At 38.3% G+C, this 27,462-nt stretch overlaps 2 protein-coding genes across 5 annotated transcripts in view; one reads left to right on the top strand and one right to left on the bottom strand.

The window, feature by feature from the left end:
* DOCK1 (dedicator of cytokinesis 1) overlaps nt 1–27,462 on the bottom strand; it is a 530,863-nt gene that overhangs the window by 299,790 nt on the left and 203,611 nt on the right. The window lies entirely within an intron of this gene.
* INSYN2A (inhibitory synaptic factor 2A) overlaps nt 1–27,462 on the top strand; it is a 77,467-nt gene that overhangs the window by 28,491 nt on the left and 21,514 nt on the right. For 2 of the 4 annotated variants that reach the window (XM_060768621.2, XM_067465791.1), the window contains exons 3-4: nt 2,928–4,131; nt 11,903–11,995. In XM_060768621.2, the coding sequence (XP_060624604.2) occupies nt 2,928–4,131; nt 11,903–11,995 (1,297 nt within the window). The remainder of the gene's footprint in view (nt 1–2,927; nt 4,132–11,902; nt 11,996–27,462) is intronic. The other 2 variants (XM_060768623.2, XM_060768622.2) reach the window with 1 other exon arrangement.

Here is a 27,462-nt window from a genome sequence, read left to right on the forward strand (position 1 = left end):
ATAGACAGCTTTTCTTTTTTAAACATTCCAGTAGTACTGTTTCACTTAAGAGAAGATAAAAATGATCAAACAGACTGTTTTCTTGAAGACATAAAGAAGATCCTTCACTTGTTCTCACCCTCCATTTGTTTTGCACACAAATACACACACAGAATTTATATAGCCACTCCATTTCCTTTTAATCTTTTTGTTCCAAAGGTGTTCCTTTTTAACAAAATTTTGATAGGTAGTATTATAGAATCCTGGGAATGGTTTATCTGTACCGGAGCCCCTGATGGTGCAGCGGGTTAGACCGCTGAGCTGCTGAACTTGCCAACTGAAAGGTCGGTGGTTCAAATCCAGGGAGTAGGAGATATCTCGCTGTTAGCTACAGCTTCTGCCAACCTAGCAGTTTGAAATCATGCAAATGGGAGTATATCAATAGGTGCGGCTCCAGTGGGAAGGTAACGGCACTCCATGCAGTCATGCTACCCACATGACCTTGGAGGCATCTACGGACAATGCCGGCTCTTTGGCTTACAAATGGAGATGAGCACTACCCCCAGAGTCAGACACCACTAGACTTAATGTCAAGGGGAAACCTTTACCTTATGATTTATTTGTGATGTCCCTTTCCTTAGAGATGTTTTAAAATATTGTCCACCTCCCCAAATTTCACTGATCTTTATTATGCTTTCTATTTTATTTTGGAATGTTGCCCTGCATTAAAATTGGAAAAGTTCACTTTCTATCATTTGGAATGACACTTTCCCTTCCCTATGTGTTCCACATAATCATTATAAATTATGAATAAGTAATCAAATATGGACGAATTCCACTTTTTTCTTACTCACATTAACCATGTGTATAAAACAGCTGTGATGCAGCATAATAAACTAAGGTGTGATCCTCCAAGTAATCCCTGAATGGAGCAGAGCATCCATATCTTACATTTTAGCTACTCTTAATAATTGAACACAATATGAATATTAAACTTTCACCACAAATTTTCATATTCATGTTATTTATAATTAAGAGTTCCATATTTAGATTGGGCTATTTAATAAAAATATGGTTTAACAACAAACAATAGGCAAAGGATGATAATATTTTCTCCCTCTTGGGCATTGTTTCTTTGGTTACATTGCCATGTAAACAATTAACAAGATGCATGGTTTCAGAACCATTACTTTAGCTTGAAGGGAAACAGGAAGGCTTTTAAAATCTGGATGACTGTTTAAGCATATTAACATATTCCTTTAAATTATTTCTGTCAAGATGATGCATCACACAAATAAACCCCATTTAGTTTTATTTTTACTACAAAATAAATATCCATACATGCATTCTTTTCATCCTAAAACACTCAGGTTTTAAAGTAAGGTATTTAAGTGCTCTGCATAATCTCTTTAGATGTTTAGGTGCCATATAGTTAGCTATATTCAGGACTTAATAAAGACCCTTGAAGGTAATGGTTCTAACTGTTTGAGCCTCCAGATGTTCTGAATCTCATCTCCATAACAGAGGCCCCATCCACACTGACCATTTAGTTTGGTGTACAGGAGGAACAGCCCTTCAGCAGCCAAACACACATGGGGCTGACTTGGGGTAACACAGGGGAAGGCTACTTTAATGCAGCCTTGCCACACATCAGATACAAGTTGAGGTAAATCTGAATTCTGCCACAGAAATTGGGCTTTCCTCAGACTTAGGAATTGTTAGGACAGTTGGGCTGGTTCCCAAAATAAACTGTCAGCAACTGTCCCCACTGTCATCCTGTGTTTCCTGAGGCTGGGCACCCCGAGACATGGGATGATAGTCCCCTTCCACCACCCTCTGGCCATGATATCAATGGACTGGTAGAACCTGTGTCATGATCAGAGACTGTCACAACAGGGGAGACAGTGAGGGTGGCCACTGAGTGGTGCAGTGAGGACTTGCTCCCACCTCCCTAACATCTGTGTGAGTCCCTGTGTGGACCATGCCCAGGGCCAACCCAGCATTCAGCAAGTTAGTTTGGCTATGGGTTATGTGTTTGTGTAGACCTGCTCAAGGACTAACAGTTGATCCACAACTTTAAGGAGATGAAACATTAGGAAGTAACTACAACAAATATTAGTCAATGATGTTGAGCACCATTCAAGAGCAGAGATTGTGACAACTCCACTCCCACTTGAGAGGCAGAATTTTAATTTTTAAAAAATATATAAATAACATTATTTTATATCATTGGTCCATAATCTTTATAATTATAGTGGAATTCTCCTTCATGACTATCCTTTAGAATGTAAATTATTATTGCTCCTATACTACATAAAGAAAACCCAGTCAACTGTGCATGGCAGATGTAATGAGCAGTCTCGGCTTCAGTATACACTAACATATGTATGAGCAGGGAATGCCAAATCTATTTAAATGGGAAACACCATGCATGGATTCGTTGACTAACATTGCAGCTTATAGGCATTTTTACTTCTATATTCACAATCAACTTGTGTGATAAGTTGCCCTGATATAGCTGACTGGCTGAAAGGTCACCTATAGCTGAGCAGGACTTTGAATCGCATTACATTTATGTCTATCATGCTGTACCAAATAAAAGAAGTCATCATATGGGGTATTGTAAAGGTTCCCCAGGTAATAGCATGTAAAAATACTTGGATGGTTCAAACAGGTGAGCAAATATACTAAATTTTATTATTGTCATTGAGACAATATTATTCATCCACAGCCAGAATTCAGCTGAACTAAAATTTCTAATTTCCTAGATTACCATCAGGCATTACCTATGAAATGACACCAGTTTTCAATGATGATATAGAAGGAAAATCCAAAAGAAATTATGGCCAGACGCTTTTTCAGTAGAAGTCCCGAACCATTTTATTTGAATTAAACTCATACATATTTAGTATAAGAAAATAATTCTTAAACACTGTTTTTGAATACAGGAGCCATGGGGAGTAAGGAATCCAGCAAGTGCTTGCTTACAGCCTCTGAAAGCGAAGTTGATCCAACAACATCACTTGCCTTAGAGATGAAATATGCACTGGATCCCAACCGGCAGATCAAGAAAAGAAACAAAGCCCTGCAGGTGAGATTCAAAGACATCTGCGAGGCTCAAAACGAGCAGAGGGACAAACAACTCTCTACCTTACAACAAATGGATAAAAAGGAAGCAAAGTCTCTCTCTTACAGAGCAGCTTACCGGAAATATATGACAGTGCCTGCCCGGAGATCAATCCCTAATGTTACTAAAAGTACAGGAGTTCAGACTTCGCCTGAACTTAAAAAGTGTTACCAGACATTCCCTTTGGACCGGAAAAAGGGAAGCATCATCAAAAGCATAGCTTCTGTTGATACTTTCCCCAGTCAAAACAATGGATTTTTAATAGATGTTAAAGATAAGGACAGCACCATCTCAGGGGAGGCTGCTCACTGTAGCAAGAAAGTCACTGGATTTGTGACAGCGGAGTTTATTTCACATACTAATGAACGCATGAATGCAATAGAGCAGCCTTCTAGTGACAACTGTTCGGAGACATGTAAAAGCACTGATTTGCACAGCTGTACTAAAGAACCTCCTTCTCTTCAAAACTCAGCAGCTTCTGTTTTAGAAGAGCCTGATTACCAGCTGCATGACAAAGCAAAACACCACACTGGGCTGTTGGATAGTGAGGAGGCTAATCTATCGACCCATGGAAAAGTCTTCAAGACAGAAGTAGCTTCTGTCTACTTGCCTGCATCCAGTTCACACGCCTCACAGACTGACCTGCAAAATTCTGCAGCAGCAGGGAATGACTGGTCTCTGTGTCCAGCCGAGGAGGACAAAAAAAGAACAGTGCATCTTAATGGTCTGCAATCACAAGCCGTAAGTGCAGCTCAGGCCTGCTCAATGCAGGCACAGTGCCAATCAACCGAATGTAATGAACAGACCCTTCAGATACATGTGTCACCTATGGAAGGAAAACAGCCTTGTCAGACAGCAGTTGCTGTGAGTGAAGGATGTCAACAAATCGTGCCTCACACAGAAGTGGTAGACTTGAAAGCACAGCTGCAGATGATGGAGAACTTGATCAGCTCAAGTCAGGAAACCATCAAGGTCTTGTTGGGTGTCATTCAGGAACTGGAAAAAGGAGAAGCTCACAGAGAAGGGTAAGCTGATTTTGGAATCTTTCTTATGTACGATAATCTCATTTGTTAATTCATATGCATGAATTTTGCTAAGTAATTCATAGTTTCAGCTATAGCTTTGTGCCCTAACACTGTTATTCTCAAAAGTGTCAGAATTGCTATAGCAGTAGATTTATCTGCATCTGCGTTATGTTGCTGTATTAATTTGGATTATTTTGTTGAAATAATTATTCTCGATTCACTACCTTACATGCAATACATAATTCATTGCTACTTGACACTAGCATTCTAATGCTGTAATGACCTTCACTCTGTTTCATTTTGATTCTAATACACACATAATACCTTAGTTTTTAATGCAACTGCTGCTAAAAAGCATGCCATAAGCAACATAACTGCTTTCAAAGAATACTAACATTAAAAGATAATTGTTTTGTATATTCTTCTTACATCACAGGGTAATTTTAAAGCTAGCAATGTCAGTGTCACTGGGGTATCCAATAAATCTCTGCTTCACTCCTTAAAAACAGAGGAAGGCAGATAGGAAACTAAATGTTAAAATCAAACAAAATATATAGCAATGTCATCCAGCTAAAATGGAATGCAGAGAATATTTCATATATGTTGTCCTGCTTTTGTTGTGTCATTTTCTGTAGATGTGTTACTCGGTCCTATTTGTACAGGCATAGCTATTTACTGAGAGTCAGCTAATTAAGCCTTTATCCAATAATTGCAACTTTTGTGCTTTTGGCATCTCACGAGCATTCTCCTCTTTCACCCCTTTAAAGATGCATTGTCGTCATTTGCCAGTTAATTCAATAGTTGCAGTCTGGCATACATACACTTTTCAGATTAATGACTGTGTGCTTCCAACACCTCCATACTTTCCAACTGCTTTGCATAGCCTTCATTTCTCCCACTCCTGTAAACATCACCCTTTGACTCCTTCCACTGCTCTGAAATTATCAATATGCTTTGTTCATAGCTCCTGGTGCTATTCTAGTCCTATGTGAGCAACTAAGCAGTGTATACATTAAACATAGAATCCTTTGCAAAAAATGGAAACAAGTTGTTCTCGGGAATAAATTTATGAATATATTAACAAAATAGTCCAAAAGTTTTACAACATTTATTTAAATTCAAATCCTGCAGTATTCAGGAAGCTGAGATCAGGTACATAGTTTTACTCACAAAAATACTAATTCCAGCTGCTTGTAGTTTTTAAAATGTGGATATTATTTCTTCACATTCTATGTCAATGATTCACTGATTTTAATTGATTCAATGTCTCATCAGGAGAAATGCTGTTAAATTTTTCAGAAAATCTGAAGACAGTTTTCTTTGGTACTAGTAAGATCAGCCAAAAATGTGAGAGCTAGTTTGGCTTTAGTGATTTATCCACTTACCTGAAAACAAGACTCACTGGACTAAATGTCATTATTTTGCAATGCATATGATATGTATATGTATATGCACACACACACACATATATACACACATACACTCATATATATATATATACACACACACACACACACACAGGATTGAACTATTGAGCACTAAACATAATACCCACAAATCTTTCTTATAAAATGTTTCTGTTTTTTTAATAATAGAAACATGATTTGTTCAACTGGGATTCATCAGATGAGGAAATTTGATGTTCTTTCACCACAATCTCTATCACAAATCTGATCATGCTATAGAAGTGTACATTTTAAAGTTAGCCTTATTGTGATCAATTTAGTCGTGTGATGGAAGATTCCCAAACTGACCATCTGCATGTGCAAAGTAAATTAGGTGATTTAGCAGTGATCAAATAATACAACAGCATTGAAATTACTGCAATTGCTTCTTCATAATTTGAATTTTATTGCAGTGGTTCTCAACCTGTGGGTCCTCAGATGTTTTGCCTTCAACTCTCAGAAATCCTAACAGCTAGTAAACTGGCTGGGATTTCTGGGAGTTGTTGGCCAAAACACTTGGGGACACACATGTTGAACACCACTGGTCTAAAGTATTCTGTAAAATATTAAAGCTGACTTTTGTAATTCTAATTAAAGAATTAAGCTTAAAAGATCTTCCAGATGAATAATACTGTTTCTAATGATAATATTTCTATATGATGATGATGATGCCCAGACACAATCTTCTGCTAATAGATACAATAAAATTACAAATTGCAAACTCTGAAACACAAATTTTAACATGTGAACTGCTTAAAGGGGGCAATCAAATTGTATAATAGTTTAAAGAAGTGTCAAAATAAATTGCATGCCCATATACAAAGTTAAGGCATTCCAGATCCTGTCTATAAACCAACAAAACCCTCATGGACTTCTGCCAAGATACTGCCGAAGGAGAAGCTGTGGCACTACGATTAAGAAGGCCATATCTCATACACTACCAAGTCAGTAGTTCAGCATGCCTTTATCTCTATCTGAGGCCCCTTCCACGCAGCTGAATAAAATCCCACCTTATCTGCTTTGAACTGGAATATATGAAAGTGTGGACTCCAATCACCCAGTTCAAAACAGATGTCGTGGGATTTTCTGCCTTGATATTCTGGGATATAGGGCTGTGTGGAAGGGCCCTGAGGTAGAGATAACAGGGTTTTCAGGATAGTTCCTAAAGTTTATTTATTTATTTACTTCATTTATATACAGCTTTTCCCAGCCCTTGGGCGACTCAAAATTCTGTATGGAAACAGTCTGTCTTTAAATTCAAGGATATTGCTGGACTGCAATGTGTATTATCTTTCATGGTGGACTATTCTGGCTACGGCAAATGGAAATAATAGACCAACATCTAGGAGGGAAAATTACTTAGCCGTCATGTAGACCTTTGGAAGATGTAACCAATCAACAAAAAATGATTTGATGGAAGATTAGAGGGACATGTAAACCCTTAGTACTATAGTTCTCCTTACCCCTCCCCCTTTACGTACAATCACAGTACTGGCAAATACAAGCTGACCAAGATATCATAGATTACAACATCTGGATGAATGCAGAAACGAGGTTATTATCTGTCAAGCCTTTCTGGTCAAGACATTTTTATAACTGTGGTCCCATTGCCAAATGAGTGAAGGGGGGCATTCCTTAACTGATAAAAGAGAAATGGCTGATCTTCACTAAATGTTACGTTGTTGTTGGTTAAGATGATTAAACCACAGAATTTCTTTAGCAAGATTTATTCTGCATCTGAAGACTAATTAAAAACAACCTGACAAGGAGCCAAATGCAACTCCTGTGAGAAGGAACTTCACAGATGAGCCATTATTAATAAGGACTTGTACTTGTGGCCATGGAACTTAGGAGTTGGCTTGCGAAAAAAACTTCTAGGACTGATAATAGAACTTAGGCAGTACGTTATTGGTATTTTGTACAGGTTTTTATATATACAGTAGTTTGCGAAGTGTGTTAGGAGTTAGGAGTTAGACAGGAATAACCTGATTTGTTTTAGTTATTAACACAGGGATGATAAATGGGACCATAGAATAACGGGAATGATATTTTTCAAAACAAAAATGGGAAAGCAATTAAAGATTTAATAACCCAAATAGACTTATACATTTATGGAAAAGTTAGAATAAAACTGCAAAGACAATCTACAAAATTAGGTAAAGCTAACAGATGTTTGGACTCACGAACCCATTACACAGAGCAACTGATATCAGATGCCAATGCCAATTCTGCCTGAGTATTACTGCTAAACACAAGTTCTGGGAAATTTCAGTTTTTTAAAAAATCTGTTATAATCAAAAGGCCCCAAAAGTACCACTATTTCTGATAACTTTAACTGTTTGTTTCCACTTTAAAGTAATTAAAACATTTTACTTACTGTACCTTTAAAACATTTTGAAAAGCACCACTGGCTGGTTGTACAAAATACACTCTCCTCCTATATGAACTATAAATATATTAATGTCATAACAAATTTTTATCTGTTGTTGAAGGCTTTCATGGCCGGAATCACTGGGTTGCTGTGAGTTCTACAGGTCAAACATGGCCATAAATGGTGTGGAAAACTCACACCAACCCAATTTTTCATCTAACAATCAATTGTTCAATATGCACGTGTCACCATGGAATCAAGTGGGCAATTGTGTGTTCTACCTCCTCTAAACATAGGTCAGAAGTGATGTAAGATCACTGATGTGAGGCAACTAGGAATTAATTTCTTCCATGTATCTTCTGTACTATGTATACCAATACTTGTGTACTGTGCTTTCTCATAGGTAATTATTGTTAGACTCAAGTAGATTTTTTGGAGGGGAGATAGATTTTGGTATTAAAATATATTTTTGTACATACTCTACAACTAAAGAAAATGTTTCAATGGGTTGTCAGGTCATGCACAGTGCTATACTAATATACTGTATTAGGCTAATCTTCCATGTGAAACAAAAACTAGAATGTTCCCCAGAATCACTTGCAATGCATACATGAATCCATCTTTATTGGTAGAAAAGTCAACATGACAAAATAGAAGCCTGAAAAAAATCACTAACATAGAGCATATCCAAGTAAGAGTAACAAAGTTGAAACCAAGACTGATGTGAACCACAGTAAACTAATCTCAGTGAATGGTTTCAACACTTCAGGGATACATATGGGTGAAATTGAAATTTATGTGCACACATGTGATAACAGGATGTGTGCCTGCTTCTACTGTAAATGGAAGCAATCAGCAGTGGGAGATAGAATACTTGTCATCCAAGGTTATTTGGCCGGCATGACTGCTGTTACCTTCCCGCCAGAGAAGTACCTATTGATCTACTCACATTTGCATGTTTTTGAACTGCTAGGTTGGCAGAAGCTAGGAGCTCACCCCGCTCCCCAGATTCGAACCACCAACCTTTTGATCAGCAAGTTCAGATCAGCGGATTACCTGCTGCATATTATTTAAAAGACTAGCATCTAGAAATTGAATGACTAATAGTGCTTATGACCAAAACTAGTCTGAACACTATTTGGAAGGCACATTTTACTTTGAAACAGCCCTTTCCGGTGATCAAAACATAAACACTGGCTTCAGCTAGAACAAAAACAACACTCAGATAATAACTTAATATTTTCCCTACATAAAATACAGTATGAGATATGATCAGCCTGATGCACACATTGATACTGTTCCATTATCCGGGCAAAGGCCAAAAGGGGCACTAGACAGAGAAGGATAGTCCATGGGGGGGGGGGGGGGGAGTTGAAGGAGGAAAACCATTTCCCCCATTTTCGCTGGTTATTCCCCCTCCCCAGTTCCTATGTCATAAATGAAGGGTGTTTCCATGACAGAGACATGTGTGTGTGTGTGGGGGGGGGGGGGGGGAGATAACAGGAAAACAACAGGAAATAGTTTTACTCCTTCAAATCCCCCTCTCCCCATAAAACGAACTATCCTTCTCTGTCTAGCACCCTCTTTTGGCCTCCACCCGGATAATGGAACAGTAACCGCACATTTTATAGGCATGCTACTATTCTCCAAACACAAGACTAATTGTGGGACAACCCATGCTCTCATATATTCCTCCCCAACAAGGTATAAAACTTTGAATACCCGTGATATGTAATGCATGTGTACACAGAAACCTCCAGCGGCTGGGCTACTACCAGAACTTGTAACACTCCAAAGTAGCCAATTAAAACAGGCAGTAAAGAGTAACAGACATCCACCATAACTACATGCCTTTATATTTAAGATGTGATTCAAAAGGGTAGCAAATTTCTGATGAACACCTCACCTGTGAGCTTTTCTTTTCTCCAACTTGCCCAAGGTCACCCAGCAGCTTCCAATGGTTCAGTAGGGATTTTAACCCTGGTCTCTACAGTTGCACTCAAATACTCAAGCCATTACACCATGTCAGATGTTTTGAAAGTATAAATATATATCTAGGGAAGGCCCATCCAATACTACTAGAGGCCCAGGCATTACTGGCCCATCCAATATCACTAGCGAGTGTGACACCGTGGGGTAGAGACCCACATTTAATGTCTCCTGGTCCACTAGCATTGAGTCAAGAGTCAATCTGGGCCTATCTCAAACCCTTCTCCCTTATAACCTTTAGATGGTTGACTGTGAGCTAAAAAGAAAACACTTCGCCCTGTCTATAAGAAATAGAATCACTTTGCAACTGTGCTCCTAGATATGTCAAAATATGTTTGAAATGCAACAGATCAACACCATGCATGTTTGCTGTCTAGCAATTTATAGTGCAGCTGGACTCAAAATTGTTATTTTCCAAATAAACACACTGTACTAAAACATATCTTAGAAATGTGAATTTCACACAATTCTGTTTCATCATTATTGTCACAAATACCAAAATGGATTAATTAGACTCCTTGTCTTCTGAGAATGTTGGGCTGTCAGCATTTAGCAGCCTAAATCCAACTTCTGCATCCTAACTAGAGTAGATCTGTTGAATTTACATAAATGTTTACTTACGGGGATGTCACTAATTCAGATGGTGTATTCTAGTTGAAACTACCAGTGATTTAATCCCTGGAAAGTTTTTTCCTTTGATTTTTTTATTTTTCCAAATTTGGGTTCTGAATATTCTGAACACATCTCCTCACATCCATGGCCTCTAACTACATGAATGTAGTCACGGATACCAGCATTGTTGAAATAGCTGATATATCCTGGAATTCTTTCTGCATGGAAATGACCTGGATTAAACACTATTAGAAACACTGAAAGAAGTATTTGTGCTGATGAAAATGCACTCACCTCTTCAACTTATTAATTGCAAATCTCATAAAAGCAGTTTTCTAAATGAGTTATTGATTTTCAAAACAGTAGCAGGAAGAAGGAATTTAAAAAGAGTAGGAGGAGGAGGAAGAAAACCAAACAATATAGTAAGTGGAGCTTTTGTGGAAGGAGTGGTAACATTCAATTAAATACAGGGAAAAGAAAAGGACAGTGAAAATAATTTTTTCAAAGGTTAGGGTTAGGGTAAAAGGTTAGGGTTAGGGTCAGTAAAAGGAACACCTTCAGGTTTAATGGAACATTTCATATAGCAAAAATTTAATTTTACTGGATTCATATGTCCATGGTAGTCCAATGCATGTTACCTAGAGCTATTTAAAATGACTAGTTATCATAATTCTAATTGCATGTCAAAGTGAAACATTTTTGCAATAATCAAGAATCAAAGGTCTCCTCAAAGTTTGAACTTTCAGTACACAAAATTGAAATCCACACCGCCTACAATTGAAAGTTTAGGTCCATTTCCTTACTAACTAGTAATATATGGGCTGTCTTTTTCCTCCAGTAGTTCTCAATCTGTGGGTCCCCAGATGTTTGGGCCTTCAACTCCCAGAAATCCTAACAGCTGGCAAACTGGTTGAGATTTCCGGGACTTGTAGGCCAAAACACCTGAAGACCCACAGGTTGGAACACTGCTCTACACTGAGTACTGTTATTAGTGAGTGCCAAATATCATCAAGCTCTAATCCACTGATAAGTTCAGTATCAACATGTCTCAACCCAGCTGTTTTGCAAAATCTTTTCTTTTCCATTCACATTTTTCAACAAATGTGATATATCTGACGTGGAAAAAGAGCTGGTGACCATTATAATTAAACTATACGCCATTGGCACTTCTGTTCAAAGCAGTGTTTGTCCTTTGCAGAAAAAAAGTAAAACAAAATATCTGTGAAAACATTACGTGGGATTTCAAAAGCTAAGACTGTTGCTCACTCCTATCATTTATTTTCCTCAGTGCAAAATCCACATGGATTTTGAGACATATTTCCTACATAATTTTTTCACATGTATTCTTTCACAGATATTGTTACCTGGGGGAAAACCTTATGTCGAAATCGGACCTTGACTATGTAATGAAAGCATCTTCTCATTTGTTGAGACTTGACCCATTAAAGTAAGTCTTCTACTATTAGTGCGGCTGGACTGTTATAAATCAGTTATAAAGTATTTCCGTTTAATTTAGGCATTAGGAACGGCAAGCGGGAAACATTTCTGTATATTGATCCACTAATGTAAGGATGTCTTTAAACAAACAAACACTGGAAAAGGAATATAATCCATGTTAAGAAAACTAGGCACTACTGAATTGTGCAGAAAATTCAACAACAAATTAATGTACAGGCTCTGCCATGGCATCTTCCAGCATATCTTTTTTCTTATTTCCATCCTGTCAGAAAGCCACACCATGATCTAGATTTGAACAGATGTGGCATACACGGATACTGTCATATACATATGTGCAAAGGCCTTTGAACGGGATGGTACTGAGCAGAACATCTGTGTTCTCTCCAAAAGAGTTAAAAGAAGGGAATCTCAATTCAGATAACAAAAGAATACACTGTGCATTGAAAATGTCTATGATGTGATTGAGACTAAAGACTAAAGGTATTTTGCAAGCATGGATTACAACCTCCTTAATGGATGACCCAAAATCCAGATGTGAACATTGTTGTATCTTGGTGCGCCTGGTATGATGAAGGACTCAACTTATTCTGATAATGTTTTGTCTCTACTCAATCAGTACAAACTTATTTATTTATTTATTACATTTCTACCCCACCTTTCTCAACCCGGAGGGGACTCAAGGCAACTGTCTGTCTGTCTGTCTGTCTGTCTGTCTGTCTATCTATCGTATCTATCAGTAGGCTAGCTCAGACATTTTTATGCCTGATGCCAAAAAATTGAAGTCCCTATCCCAGTCCATGTACATAAGCCAAGTACATGGACTGTGATCTTTCAATACTAGTGACAGGGCAGTAGAAGTTAGACTACTGTCTCTACTTAACTTGAAGCTATGAGCCAATCAGAACCCTGTTGCTCAATTATGTTAACTGCTTGCTGTAAATTTGTCTGCAGTATTTGGAATATCCCTTCAATTTGCTTTTATTTATTTATTTCAAATACATATCTTGGGAGTTGTGTACTAGTATATGCTATGCATACATGCTTACTAGTGCTGTACCACACCATAGCCTTAAGTGCTCCATTTACCCAGTGCAGCACTTTATTGTATTTGTACATGATCTAAACCTAGGGTGGCTGGGATTGTTGGCGTTTGACAAGAGGTCTGAAGCAGAGCAAAGTCTGTAATGAAGGTGCTGATTTTTTAAAATGAATATCTCAGTGAGGAGCTCTAATCAGGACTTGCACATTACAACACAGGAACCACAAAAATGCTGATACAATCAATAAGGGAGAAAGGATTTATGACTTGGCTCTACCCTCCCATCCTTTCTCCCTTATTGGTAAAGTGTTTCATATTGGGTCAAATAATCCCAACTTCTTATATATTCTGATGAGATGTTATATGGTAGTGCGTGGCCAAGAATGCAACCTTGGTCTGTGAACACCCAGTCCCATTGTGTGGCTGCTGTAAAAATGTCAAGTCCACATTTGGCATAACTGTAAAGGGAATAGGAAATAAAATGTCAATATAATACTATTCTTACATAAATCCTTACTGTAACATCGTTTGTATGAAGGTGTACAGCTCTGGTCATTGTAACTTTAAAAGGATGATATAGACATATAGAAAAAGATCTAGAAGAGGGAGACCAAATGATTAAGAGGTGGAAGTAATAAAGCTCAGAGGAAAGGTTGCAACCTGGAGGATATTGAACTCCAAAAGAATGCAAGAAACAGAAAACATGATTGATGTGTTGTCGAAGGCTTTCATGATCAGAATCACTGGGTCGTTGTGAGTTTTCCGCGCTATATAGCTATGTTCCAGAAGCGTTCTCTCCTGAAGTTTCACCAACATCTATGGCATGCATCCTCAGAAGTTGTGAGGTCTGTTGAAAACTAGGCAAGTGAGGTTTAAATATTTGTGGAATGTCCAGGGTGGGAGAAAGAACTCTTGTCTGCTTGAGACAAGTGTGAATGTTGCTATGCAATGCAAAAGGTGGCCAACTGCAACATTCATACTTGCTTCAAGCAGACAAGCGTTCTTTCTCCCACCCTGGACATTCCACAGATATATAAACGTCACTTGCCTAGTTTCCAACACAACTCATGATGATACTTGCCATAAATGTGGGTGAAATGTCATGAAAGTATGCTTCTGGAACATAGCCATACAGCCTGGAAAAACACAGCAACCCAAACATGATTGAGATTGAATAAAATTAAGCATGGTGTGGAGAAAGTAGGCTGATAGAACTCTTTCTCATAATACAAGACCGAGAGTTATCTACTTAAAAGGAAATGGTGGGAGAGTATACATATTTCTTCATAGTACATAAAGACAATGGGTTTCACTGACAACTTCACTGACTTTAAAGGGGACTAGAAAAATACAGTATATAGAAGACTGGGCCATGGATGACTACTGATTAGGACAGCTGTATGTCACCTCTAGTATTAGAGACAATATGCCTCTGTACATCTATTGCTGTGGAGTACAAAACATTGAGGCAGTTCTAATCACATGTTTCTGGCAAGCTTCCCATAAACCACTATATCAACAGAATGTTGGACTAGAGAGGCCTTTGGTCTGATCAAAAAAAATATGTTCTTAAATCTTACACTGACACAATTTTGCTGCTTGAAACAGCCACTTTGCAAAGCCTGATTACAGAGCGAGATCAGCTTATTCAGCTAACATCCACTATACATAAAATAACTCATCAAATCAATTTCCAGAATTCTGTGGAACTCAGGCAAGGATATACCAAGTTAGGTTTTCCAAGAACAAAAAAAGTCAGTTTAATGCATATTTATACAAGTTAAACTGCAATTTTTCTGACAGCCACAAAAATTATGTAACAGTTTATAAATACTCTATTGCAAAAACATACGCAAACCTAGACCATGCGATTTTTGTCTTTGCCTTCTTTAGTATGCCTTTTGTGTTTGGCTTGATCTACATACTACACAGCATACCCTAACATACCAAAGTGTGGATTTCTTTCCTCTGAAGGAGCTCAGCCTTAGCAGTGTGAATGTACTTTTTATAGCCCTTCCTTGAATGTAGATGTGCTAAAATGGCTTGGAGGCTGACACAATTCACTGTTGTACAGTAAATACTGCAAATCTATTTTGACATCTCCACGTCAAAGCAAAAATAATTTTGTACAACCTAGTGTTATGTTGACTTTTGCCTGCAGTGGCTACTCCCATGAATGTTCTTTCAGTTGTGCTGCCCCTTTTACTGTCATTGCAGACTTCTGACCTCCAGTTCTGAACGTTTCTCACTTTGTTTGTTGTATGTTTTTTCGGGCTTTATGGCCACGTTCTAGAGGCATTATTTCCTGACGTTTCGCCTGCATCTATGACAAGCATCCTCAGAGTTAGTGAGGTCTGTTGGAACTAGGAAAATTGGTCTGTTGGAACTAGGAATTTTCCTAGTTCCAATAGACCTCACTACCTCTGAGGATGCTTGCAATAGATGCAGGCAAAACGTCAGGAGAGAATGCCTCTAGAACATGGCCATATAGCCTGAAAAAACCTACAACAACCCAGTGATTTCGGCCATGAAAGCCTTCGACAAAACATTTCTCACTTTTACTGTGACACAGCCCATAGCAGTAAAGGCAGCAGCAGTTAGTTTTTAATTCTGCAGTTATATCAAAAATGAAATACTTTCATCTACTGCAAAATTGATTTTATCAAAAATGCCTCTTAACACCTTTAGCTTCATTTAAAAAATATTCATCAACATTAACTTTCATTACCTTTATTTTTTGTAGGAAAAACTACTCCCATAACAAATCATATAGCCATTAATATGTAATGAACCTTAGATCTAGTCGATGAATGAACCATTTGGTGGCTTGTTTCACTCTTAAAGAAAAGCATCCACATATGATTAACACATACACAACCACTATCCTACCATACACTGCCCTTTCATCATCTGCCCTGCTCAGGTTCTGCAGATTTAGGACCGTGGCTTCTTGGATTGAATTTCTCTACCTGGAATGATTTTCCAACTGCCTTCTGTATCATTGTCTTTTCTTTTTGAATTGTAATTATAGATGTTGTAAACTGTCTTGAGTAGCACAAAATAGATGAGAAGGGTGGAATAAAATGATTTAAATAAAAATAAGTTCATATAATTTTTGAATGGCATATGCCAACTACAATTGTTATATCAGTTGTACAATGATGTGTCTATCTTGGTTTTCAGCCTAAATGTGATGGGTCATTGAAATCCATAGAATCATAGAGTTGGAAGAGACCATAAGGATCATTCAGTCCAACCTTCTGCCATGCAGAAATATACAGTTTTCCCTCTCAGTTTTCACACTTCCATGCAGTGTTGCACTTCAGGGCAGGAAGCACACCTCTGTCCTCAACCACCACACTCAATTCCAAGTTAAAACAGTATTTATTTATTTATTTATTTATTTAGAACATTTGTATCCCTATTCTCAACCTTCAAAGAGGGCTTCGGGGCAGCTTCCAACAATATAAAAACACCAATAAAATACAAAATTACATAAAATGGTAATAAATATACATATAAAAACAGTATGCCAAGTTTAAAACGTGCTCCAAATCAGTCCAAAAATGTGATCCATACGATCTCATCTAAGCCAATAATAACCGTCTATTCTGCAAACGCTTCCATAGCCAAGTCTTAAATGTCTTGCGAAAAGTCAGGCGGAAGGGGGCAGATTTAACCTCTTTAGGGAGGGAGTTCCACAGCCGAGGGGCCACCATGGAGAAGGTCCTGTCTCTCATCCCCATCAAACGTGACTGTGATGGTGGTGTGACCGAGAGCAGGGCCTCCCCAGATGATCTAAAAGTTCTTCATAGTTCATAAGGAGAGAGACATTCGGACAGAGCCGTTTAGGGCTTTATAGGTCAAAACTAGCACTTTGAATTGTGTTTGGAAGCTAATAGGCAGTCAGTGGAACTAGTGTAACAAGAGAGTTGTGTGATCCCTGTACCCCGCTCCCGCTTGCTGCTTGCCGTGCATTGGACTAGCAGAGGGGTGGGGTTGTCTTCAGAGGCAACCCCACATACAGCGCATTGCAGTAGTCTATTTGGGATGTAACAAGAGTGTGGACCACAGTAAGCGTTTATTGAAAATTATATAAAAAGCAGTTCAGCAAAAATAGTAGAAAATGTCAAAGTCCTAATATATGAAATAGTCCACAAGATCCAAGGTACAAGAGTAGATTCAAAAAGCCAAAACATCAGGGCATCCATCAGAGGAATACAAAAGAACCGGGAAACACAGGGTAACATAAAATCCAAAACAAAAATCCAGGAATAATCCTTCAAACTTGAAAGCAGGAAACATGAATGAACTGAGACATGAAGTAGAATTCCTTTAACAGAGGATTTTAACAGAGTTAACTTGGCAAGAGTTATTGCTTCAATACTAGTGTTGCCCAGACTGGCTGGAAAATCCCCCTGATCTCTCTAATAAAGACATGAAATCATGCCATTTTTCCTAGCTGCCTGATAACAGCTTTTTCTGTAACAAGCGCTGTGACCGTTGAAGATGCTGTTGACCCACATGGAGTGTACGAAAACTAAGTCTCCTATCTAAAAGCTCATTAACGCATTTCAGCATGTGACCTTGCTTCCACAGAGAACAGCTTCTCGGCAGCATCTGGGTCCCTCTCTGGAATGTGGCCTTCACCAGCTGCTGGAGACACACACTGCTCAGTTTCAGGACTTAAAAGTTCAAGCTGGCTTGCAAGCGCAGAAATCCCGGATCCACGTCTTCACTGACATTAGGAGCAGGCACAATCATGGGCTGAACTACAACAGCCAGTCCTTCAGAACTTAAGAAACAATGCAATTGCTACTCCGTGTTATTTGGGAGCGTGCCATAGGGAAAAGGTTACCATATCTATGATTTTCCTTACTTGGTCATGCACTATATCTGACTGGACAAGCAAGGAAAATCTATAGCCCACTTTTACAGCACTTGTTTTGCATCTGAAAGATCCCTGACATTTTGAATTAATTCAACTAAAATAGAAAGAAATGTTAGATGATAGAGAACCATTATTGGTAGCAGTGCCCCAAATTTATGCCGATGATATTTTTATTATCAAGGCAGCTTTGTAAGTTTGAAACCATGGGAATCTTTTTAAATGGTTACCAATACAATGTCTGAATTAGCCCTAAGTTTCTGGTCCATCTGGATGAGACAGCCTCCTGTACTTCATATGAAATCTGCCATCATTTCTCATATGTAATGGTTGGAATACTATCTTCGTGTAGTAAAAAGTCTCTTTAAAATATCTGTTTAAATCAGGAATTTAGTGGATAATCTTAGTGAAAAATTTCTTATTTTCAGCAAAATCACATTTATTGTGAGACCAAACAAGAGTCTTGAATTCTGTAATGGAAGAGAAGATGAAAATGTGGCAAAGACGGCATTTCTTTATATTACACACACTGGTGAGAAATAGCCTATAACAAACTCAAAGATATGTTTAAAACTTCTGACTATAGCTCAGAACAAGAACTCCTGGCATGAATGCTTGCAATTACCTGTGTGAAAATTAACTTGATGTGAGGGTACTGTTACTCAGAGCCTTTATTGACCTATGAATCCTGCACAGATTTGGTTTTCAGAAGTCCTCATTATTGTTCCTTGGCATTATAATTTCTGAATGACCTACTCTGATGAATTCATTCGTATCAGTTAGGAACAAGACTCAACAAAATGGGTCAGGTTGGCCTTCAGCCACAGACAAGTAAAAGGAACTTTAATGATGAGACTCTACAAGCGAATAGACTTATTAAGTAAATGATCAGTCTCTTGTTTAAAATTGCCAAAGCAACCCTCTAATTATGGCTTAAAGAAATCAAAGTGGTTGTGTTCAGGCTTTCTAGAAATAGTGTGTAAGTGTGTTTTGAAGCCCTAGATAACTGTATACTGGAAATCACAAGATTTAAATGACATTGTGAATATTGCCAAATAAGTAACTATCTTCAGCTTCTCTTTCACCAATAAGGTCCATTTTAGTTTTGTCAGATTCAAAACTAAAACTAACTCCCCATTCCCATTATTATGATGAGGAATGATTTACTGAATTGAGACAACCATGACCTCTCTACCTCTGAGGATGCCTGCCATAGATGCAGGGAAATGTCAGGAGAGAATGCTTCTAGAACATGGCCATGCAGCCCAAAAAACCTGCAATAACCTGGTGATTCCGGCTATGAAAGCCTTTGACAATACATTCAACCATACAAAATTGATAGCTTACCCCTAAACTTTCTATTAGTGAAAGACAGAAGATCCTTTGGTTTGGCTGTTCATATTCCTCTTGAAGTAAAGGAAAGCACAGGAGATATGAACTTGAGTACCACACTTCATGTCTATTCTGGGACACAATGCAGGGCAATGTGGACAATTCCCCGATGAGTTCTTTTAGGTTGTTTTGGGTGAAACCTACTTCTGTTATTTGGCTTTGGGCTTACTTGAATTGCCCAATAATATCTGGCACTTTTTTTACATTTCTTTTCATGACTTCATAATTCATCCACCAATAGATTGAATTTAATGTATTACTTCATGAGTGAGAGGAGAAAATATATATATTCTCATTGGTATCCCAGGATAGAGCAGACAGAAGTTGCTCTTTTCATTTATTCAGGATAAAAGGGATTTTTTGATAAATTGCCATATACATGTTCTCAGAACAGCTAGGATGGAGCCGCCATGACCTCTTGATCTCAACAGCAGAGGGGATCCACTCGCAGAAGATTAATATTGACAGTTTGAGTACTTTCTGAAACATGACCCATAGAAGGTTGGGGGGCGGAAGCAAGAATTACCTCTTCCAACTATTCCTAGCTCATGTGAAAGGAGAAAATGCTGTATCTAAGTGTCTGTTCCTATACTTCTGACTATCAGGAGGGGAAAGGTAGTTCACTGAAGATACTTAAGAACAGCATCTATATAAACTTTCAAGATCTAGTACAGAGGCAACAAACAGTTTTTAGCTTGTAGGAATCATAGAGTTGGAAAAGATCAAAGGGGTCATCCAGTCCAATCCCCTGATATGCAGGAACACACAATCAGAGCGAACCCAACATATGGCCACCCAGTCTCTGCGTAAACCCCCCCCCCCCAAAAAAAGGAGACTCCATCACGCTCCAAGGCAGTACATTCCACTGCCAAACAGCTCTGACCATCAGAAATTCTACAATGTGACATCTTCTCAAATATTTAAACATGGCTATCATGTCCCTGCTTAGCTGCCTTTTCTCCAACTTAAACATACCCAGCTCCCTAAGATGCTCTTCACAGACCTTGACATTCAAACTTATGATCAATTTGGTTGCCCTTCTCTGGACATGTTCCAGCTTGTTAATCTCTTTCTTAAATTGTGGTGCCCAGAATGAACACATTATTCCAGGTAAATTCCAGATTAAAGAGATGTGTAAGAGTATTTTCAGCTTTGTGAAGAGTATTTCTCTTCTGGTTTATGTATGTGCTTTGGCTGTCTTGCCTTTGTGTATTAAGGTGCCCTTGATTCACAGGTGTTGCTGAAAGCTGGAAAAGGTTTCAAGCCTTTCCGTTTCAGCCATCTGGTTCCTTTCTCTGATTCCTCATGCCACCAGACTGCAAAGGCGAGTTAACAAAATATTTACTTTTGGGATGGGGTCTCCATTTTGATAAAAAAATTAATGACTTCAATTGTTCTCAAACTAATCTACTTATATCCATGGAGTAACTTCTGCTCTTCCTGAAGAAAGTGTCAGTGCCACTTTTATGGGTTGAAGATTATTTTATCAATGTTAGTGTGCACCCTCCACTGGTGACAAACTGCTAGTAAACAATGTTTTACGGAAACTGCTTATTATTTAATTACAGTTATACAATTCAGTCATTGTAGTCTGAGGTTCCATTTTTTTCATAAATGGATAGTATATCCAGGAGTAAATGGGGCTCTAAAAATTTGCTTAATGGTTCCAATCACTAGATTGGCCTCCAACCACCAAATAGTGATTATCTAAAAGACTGAAATTACTAAAGATGAAGGACCGCAAAGCAGAACTATACATCCGTTCCTGAGCATCTTGATGCATTCCAGATCCAAACTTAAAGAAACATATGTAGTATACAATTGACTGCAATTAATGTTCATTTCATGAAATGGGAACTACAAGGTATCTCATATGATCTGTAGTACAGATCATTTGGAGGCTGATTGCTGAATCCTTTTTAAAATATTCTTCCACACCCCATAAAAAGAGACTAATACTTGTCTTGTCAATCAAGTGGTGAACCCATCTCAAAACACAGTCTGTTTCTGTTCCTCTTTTAAATCCAGTAATGACAGCAGACTCCAGACCCACATGGAAGAAGTGACAGCGCCATGCTCTTTTACAGGAAATTAAGGCCCATTAATTACGAAACTAGATGTAAGGGTTCTACTCAAAATGGCGGCCATCAGCAAAGTGCAATTATTTCGCTTTGTTTCTAGGCTCAGAAAGAGATAGTTGAGCTTCTCTACTTAGTTCATCAGTCTCATGGTAAAAGAGAAGGAAATTCTAGTCTCCAAGAGGAAAGACATACACCTCCCAAGCTGTACAAAAATCCTAAGCTGGAATCTTGTTTCCTGTAACAAAATATTCCTCAACTGGGGGAAGAAGATGGAAAAGGATGTTTGTTTTGAATCATCACATTTTGTATGCTATTAATGAGCTCTGTTAAACTTGCTGTTTGCTGAGTAAATAGGCTGGTTGGGAGTCCTTCAGAAACCCTTCCTTTTGGTGACATCTGCAGGCTAACGTAGCCTGCAGGTAAGAGGACAAGCTATCACATGGATCAAGATTTCCTCACCCTGGCATACCATAATAGTAGAGGGACTTTAAAATATTCACAAGAGATTTGCCTCAAGGACCCTCTCTTGTCACTTAAGATATGCCCACTCTTGACAAGAACAATGTACTTAATGGTAAAACATCTACAACCACTGTCAGTTCTCAGAACTGCAAAACAATTTCAATCTCTAGTAGCGGAGGGGTTTTTTTTTTTCATTAAGAAGGATCCATGATACTAATTGTGTGGCATAATTCTAGCGTGACACTAATTGTTTAGCGTAATTATGTAACTTTTCTCCAAAGATGTAGTAGCTGTATACAGCTACTGAAGTCAAAAGAGGTTGCATATCAGCAGTGCCGAATAGATTGTAATCATAAATTACTCTATAATGTTTCCTGTACACAAGGGAAACATAATATTTGATTGGTAAAGTAATGTTCACCTATGCTAAACCTGTATATAAAAACAAAATTCAGCATTTTACAGTTACTTTATATATCTTTCCCCTGTAAACTTCCTGATCCCTCCTTTTGAAAGTCTACATGTTTATTAATCCTGATGCCTCTAGTTTTCTTTGGATAAAGAAGAAATACAACTTATCCTTTGACTTTACAGCTTTGGAGCATACTTACAGTAACAAGCATAATGTCCATGCTCTGGACTTTAGTCCACACTCTGGTTACATCCCAAATAAATTACTGCAACATGCTCTACATGGGGTTGCCTTTGAAGACTGTTCGGAAGCTTCAGGTGGTCCAATGAGATGCAGCCAGATTGCTCATCGGAGTGGGGTACAGGGAGCACACAATTCCCCTGTTACGCCAGCTGCACTGGCTGCCAGTTTGCTACCAAACACAATTCAAAGTGCTGGCTTTAGCCTATAAAGCTCTAAACAGTTCTGGCCCAGCTTACCTGTCCAAATCTATCTCTCTCTATGAACCCTCTCAGAGGTTAAGATCGTCCGGGGAGGCCCTGCTCTCGGTCCCACCTTCTTCGCAGGCACGACTGGTGGGGACGAGAGACAGGACCTTCTCAGTGGTGGTCCCTCTTCTGTGGAACTCACTCCTCAACAAAATCAGATCAGCTCCTTCTCTCCTGACCTTCAGGAAAAAACTTAAGATGTGGCTTTGGGACCAAGCTTTTGAGAAGCAATTGGAGCAATGTAATAAGTGACCACAAATCAATGTTATTGACAAATGGAACGGCCCTGGATTATGTTTTGGATGGCATGGTTTTAATTGATGTTTTAATAATTTATTTTTAATTATTTGGTTTTAATTGTAATTATTTATTTGACACATGTATGTATGGCATCAAATTGCTGCCTGTTGTAAGACCGCCTTGAGTCCCCTCTGGGATGAGGAAGGCGGGAAACTAACATGATAAATAAAGGAGAATAAGCACGTTTAAGATCTGATAGGTTCACTTTTAGATTTATATTGATTTGTTCTAGCTTCAAAATAAAACAGAACAAAAAGCTTTCTATATGTAACACTGAAATTTGCAAATACCCCAACACTTAAATTAATTGAAGGTATGGTAGCTAAACTCATTACACTTATTGTGCATATAGCCTGTAATTGCAAAACCAAAGTTTTAAAGAATATAAAAACCTGTAATTGAAGTAGCCATTCAGACTAATTATAAGAATCCTTTCAAATCCACTACACAGTGTGTGTGCACATGCGTGCATGCATGCACATAGATTATAGCACTTACTTTAATGAAAAGAGCCATAGATATTAATGCTTCATCTACTGAACTGGATGAAGGAACAAGCATGGTTGGAAACTTGGTTGGAACACATGAGACTCTCCTGTTTCCGACTGACAGAAACTTGGAGAAGGTGGTATTATTTGAATTTTTTCAAAATATTTCTTTTCTTCACGCAACATGTAGATTCTTCTTTCATTTAAAGTAATTTAAGGGCTATGTTTTGGGAAATGGCATTTATTGCCTTTTGGAAAATACCTTTTGGAGATCATAACATTTTAGAAAAGCATGATCTTTCAGAGAAGAGCCAAAAATCTTTAGAGTAGAATTGTCTCTTGTGGTATACAACCAGATATAATTATGCAAAGCAATAGTTTCAATTGTTAGATTGAATAGCCTGTTATCTCTGATCTGTTAGGAAAACAGAGATTTGCCAGTGCATAAAAACAGCAGAGCTTTAGAAGGGTTTTTCAGTGCCCAGAAATATATACTCTCTTGTTTTATATCAAGCACTCAAGAGACAAAAAGGAAGTAGACTTGGATAAAAATAGCATATTTGGTTTACTCGCAGCCTTCATGTGTTCAGTAAGCACAGGTACAAAACTTATTGGTCCAGTTTTAGATATGTTTGAGATGGTGTCTTATACCAGCTGGCCAGGGCATCTCTTTTGTAACAAAAACAGCTATCAACAGTTCACATAGACAAAAGGAGAGAGAGATAAAATCCCCTTTTATAACTTCTCAGGAACCATAGAGTAAAGGAAGCTGCATACCAGAATAGGAAACAGTAGGCAACAGGATCATAGATAAACAGATTACAAGAGAAGGCTTGAAGGAGGTTGTCATTTCCAACACTGCTTTTATGCCCAACATAAAAAGTGTTAATAGTGTTCGTACATGGATTTTAAATGTCCACATTCACTTTCAGCAGTCTGAAATGGAACTAAGCAAACCACAGCCCAAGGATCTTAGAGCCACTGATCCCTAAAATATGCTCAGAATCCAATTGGATAAGAGAACCTTCATTTACATAATAACGAGGATATTATTAATTCCTTCACTCAGACTGGCTAAGGGCTATTAGCTACAGTTCATGAAGTAGAATAATCATTGAACAGTTGAGAGTTAATTCAGCTAGGGATTCTAACTGATACTATCTTGTGAAGGTCTGAGTCAGTCAGAAAGAATTTGCATAACAGTCACACCATTAAATCCATCAACCTACCTGACCCTTGAAAACAAAGTAGTTCACCTCTCATTTAATTTGGCAAGGGGCAGAAGTGAAATGATAAGGTTTCAATGAAAGGTATAGGGCAACCAGCTTGACTAAGAGAAGTTACAAGGAGATTTAACAATTTGTTCAGTTATTGGCTAGTTAGTGATATCAAGTCTGAAGTCTGAAGTCATCTTCAATGGAGTTTGTTAGCCAGATGTAAACTAACTCACTCTTTTAATATTACCGTATTTACTTGAATGTAATGTGCACCTTTTTTGGCAAAATTGAATTGAACAAATTAGGGTATGTGTTAGATTTGAAATCAAACTTGAAAAACACTGCTGATCACACTGTACTGTGTCCTCATTAGTACTGCCTCCTATAAAGTACCCTTGTTGCATCCGTGTATTTCATTCAGCTTACAAATGCTAATCTATGGAAAAGGAGAGACTACATAGAGGTGCTTATCAATTTTGCCCAGAATTTAACGATTGGCTCTCTATAACACACTATTAAGCCCATGTTCAGTATTTTTGTTGAACGGCTCACGTATATTACATTATTTAATGTTTAACTTTGGACTGTATTCCATTAATTGCTCTGGATTGAGAATATTGTCATAAGGCAAAGTAGTATAATGGTAGAGCCTGTTGTTCTGTGGTCGAGGTGATCAAGTCCTGCTGGGTCTGCTTTGGGGGGGGGGGGGGGGAGAGAGAGACTCATATCAAAATAGTAAACATTGTGAGGGTGAATGGCACAGGAGAACACATAAATGAACAAATACAGAGGGGATTTTCTTTTGTAACTAAAAGAATGGATCAAAACCAAGAAATACAGTAGACCCAGCAAGACTCTAACTCCATATCTACAGAATGGCATGGAAATGCTCTACCACTATGCTACTTTGCCATGCAATCCAGAGCAATTAGTGGAATGGCATTTAAAGTTAAATAATTCAACATCCATGATCCATTTAATTAAAGTATTGAACATGGGTCTAGTAATTTCTTACACACATCCTCAAGGTCAGGACAAAACCAGTAAATTATAAAGGGTATTTATAACAACTTTTTGCTGCTTTTCATTACATTCACCAGCAAATACTTTTTTTGCTTTGAGGTTTTTAAAATTGAGGGGCGCATTAAATTTGCACAAATATGGTGAATTGATAGAAAATGTATTCTGATTTGTCCTAAGGTCAGATGCACTGCAAAGGAAGGAGTAAAGTGGTGATTCCTTGTAAATGTCTAAAAGAGTATTTTTATTACCTGGTGGACCTGTTTGCCTTTTTAATCAATGACTGGCTGAAATGGGCATTTGGAATTTATTAATTTACTAGCCGTCCCCTGCCACGTGTTGCTGTGGCCCACATGGGGGTTCTGTGTGGGAGGTTTGTCCCAATTCTGTCGTTGGTGGGGTTCAGAATGCTCTGTGATTGTAGGTGAACTATAAATCCCAGCAACTACAACTCCAAAATGTCAAGATTCTATTTTCCCCAAACTCCACCAGTGTTCACATTTGGGCATATTGAGTATTTGTGTAGAGTTTGGTCCAGATCCATCATTGTTTGAGTCCAAAGTGATCTGGATGTAGTGAACTGTAGTGTACATGTTGTGTTTTTATATTTTAACTGGAATATTGTCGTTTTATTATTGTTGTTGTAAACCGCGATGAGTCGCCGTTTTAGGCTGAGATATCGGCGGTATACAAGCGTATTAAATAAATAAATAAATAAATAATAAATAACTACAACTCCAAAACCACTGTCCACCAAACCCTTCCAGTAGTTTCTGTTGGTCATGGGAGAACTGTGTGCCAAGTTTGGTTCAGTTCCATTGTTGGTGGGGTTCAGAATGCTCTGTGATTGTAGGTGAACTATAAATCCCAGCAACGACAACACCCAAATGACAAAATCATTTTTTTAAGTGAAGGACATACATTGGGTTGTTAAGTGTCTTGTGTCCAAATTTGGTGTCAATTCGTCCAGTGGTTTTTGAGTTCTGTTAATCCCACAAACGAACATTACATTTTTATTTATATAGATTGTACACCCCCTGGTGGCACAGCAGGTTAAACCGCTGAGCTGCTGAACTTGCTGACTGAAAGATTGGCGGTTCAAATCTGGAGAGCAGGGGTGCGCTTCCACTGTTAGGCCCAGCATCTGCCAACCTAGCAGTTCGAAAACATATGCATGTGAGTAGATCAATAGGTACCGCTCAGGTGAGAAGGTAACGGCGCTCTATGCAGTCATGCTGGCCACATGACCTTGGAGATGTCTATGGACAACACAGACTCTTCAGCTTAGAAATGGAGATGAGCACAACCCCCCAGAGTCAGACACAACAAAACTTAATATAAAGGAGAAACCTTTACCTTTTTTACTTCCCAGAAAGATATAATCTCCTAAGTAGCTTGATAGAAGGAGGATTGCTATTAGACTTACAAAGCAAAAAGACAGTTGAAAGGGGACTCAGGGCAGCCTTACAAAGGCAACAATTCAATGCTGCATATATACATACATTGATAAATAAACAAAAGCATTAAAATCCAGACTAATTAAAATTCAGACCAGTTACAAAACGATATGCTGCTGGGGCAATGTGTTATCTTCACATGGAGATAGACACAAGTTCTCTGCATCTGTTCCTTCTCTGGCTGATGCTCAAGCCCAGTCTTAATGGGTCTT

Source organism: Anolis sagrei, chromosome 3 (assembly GCF_037176765.1).
Source record: "Anolis sagrei isolate rAnoSag1 chromosome 3, rAnoSag1.mat, whole genome shotgun sequence".
NCBI lineage: Eukaryota > Metazoa > Chordata > Lepidosauria > Squamata > Dactyloidae > Anolis > Anolis sagrei.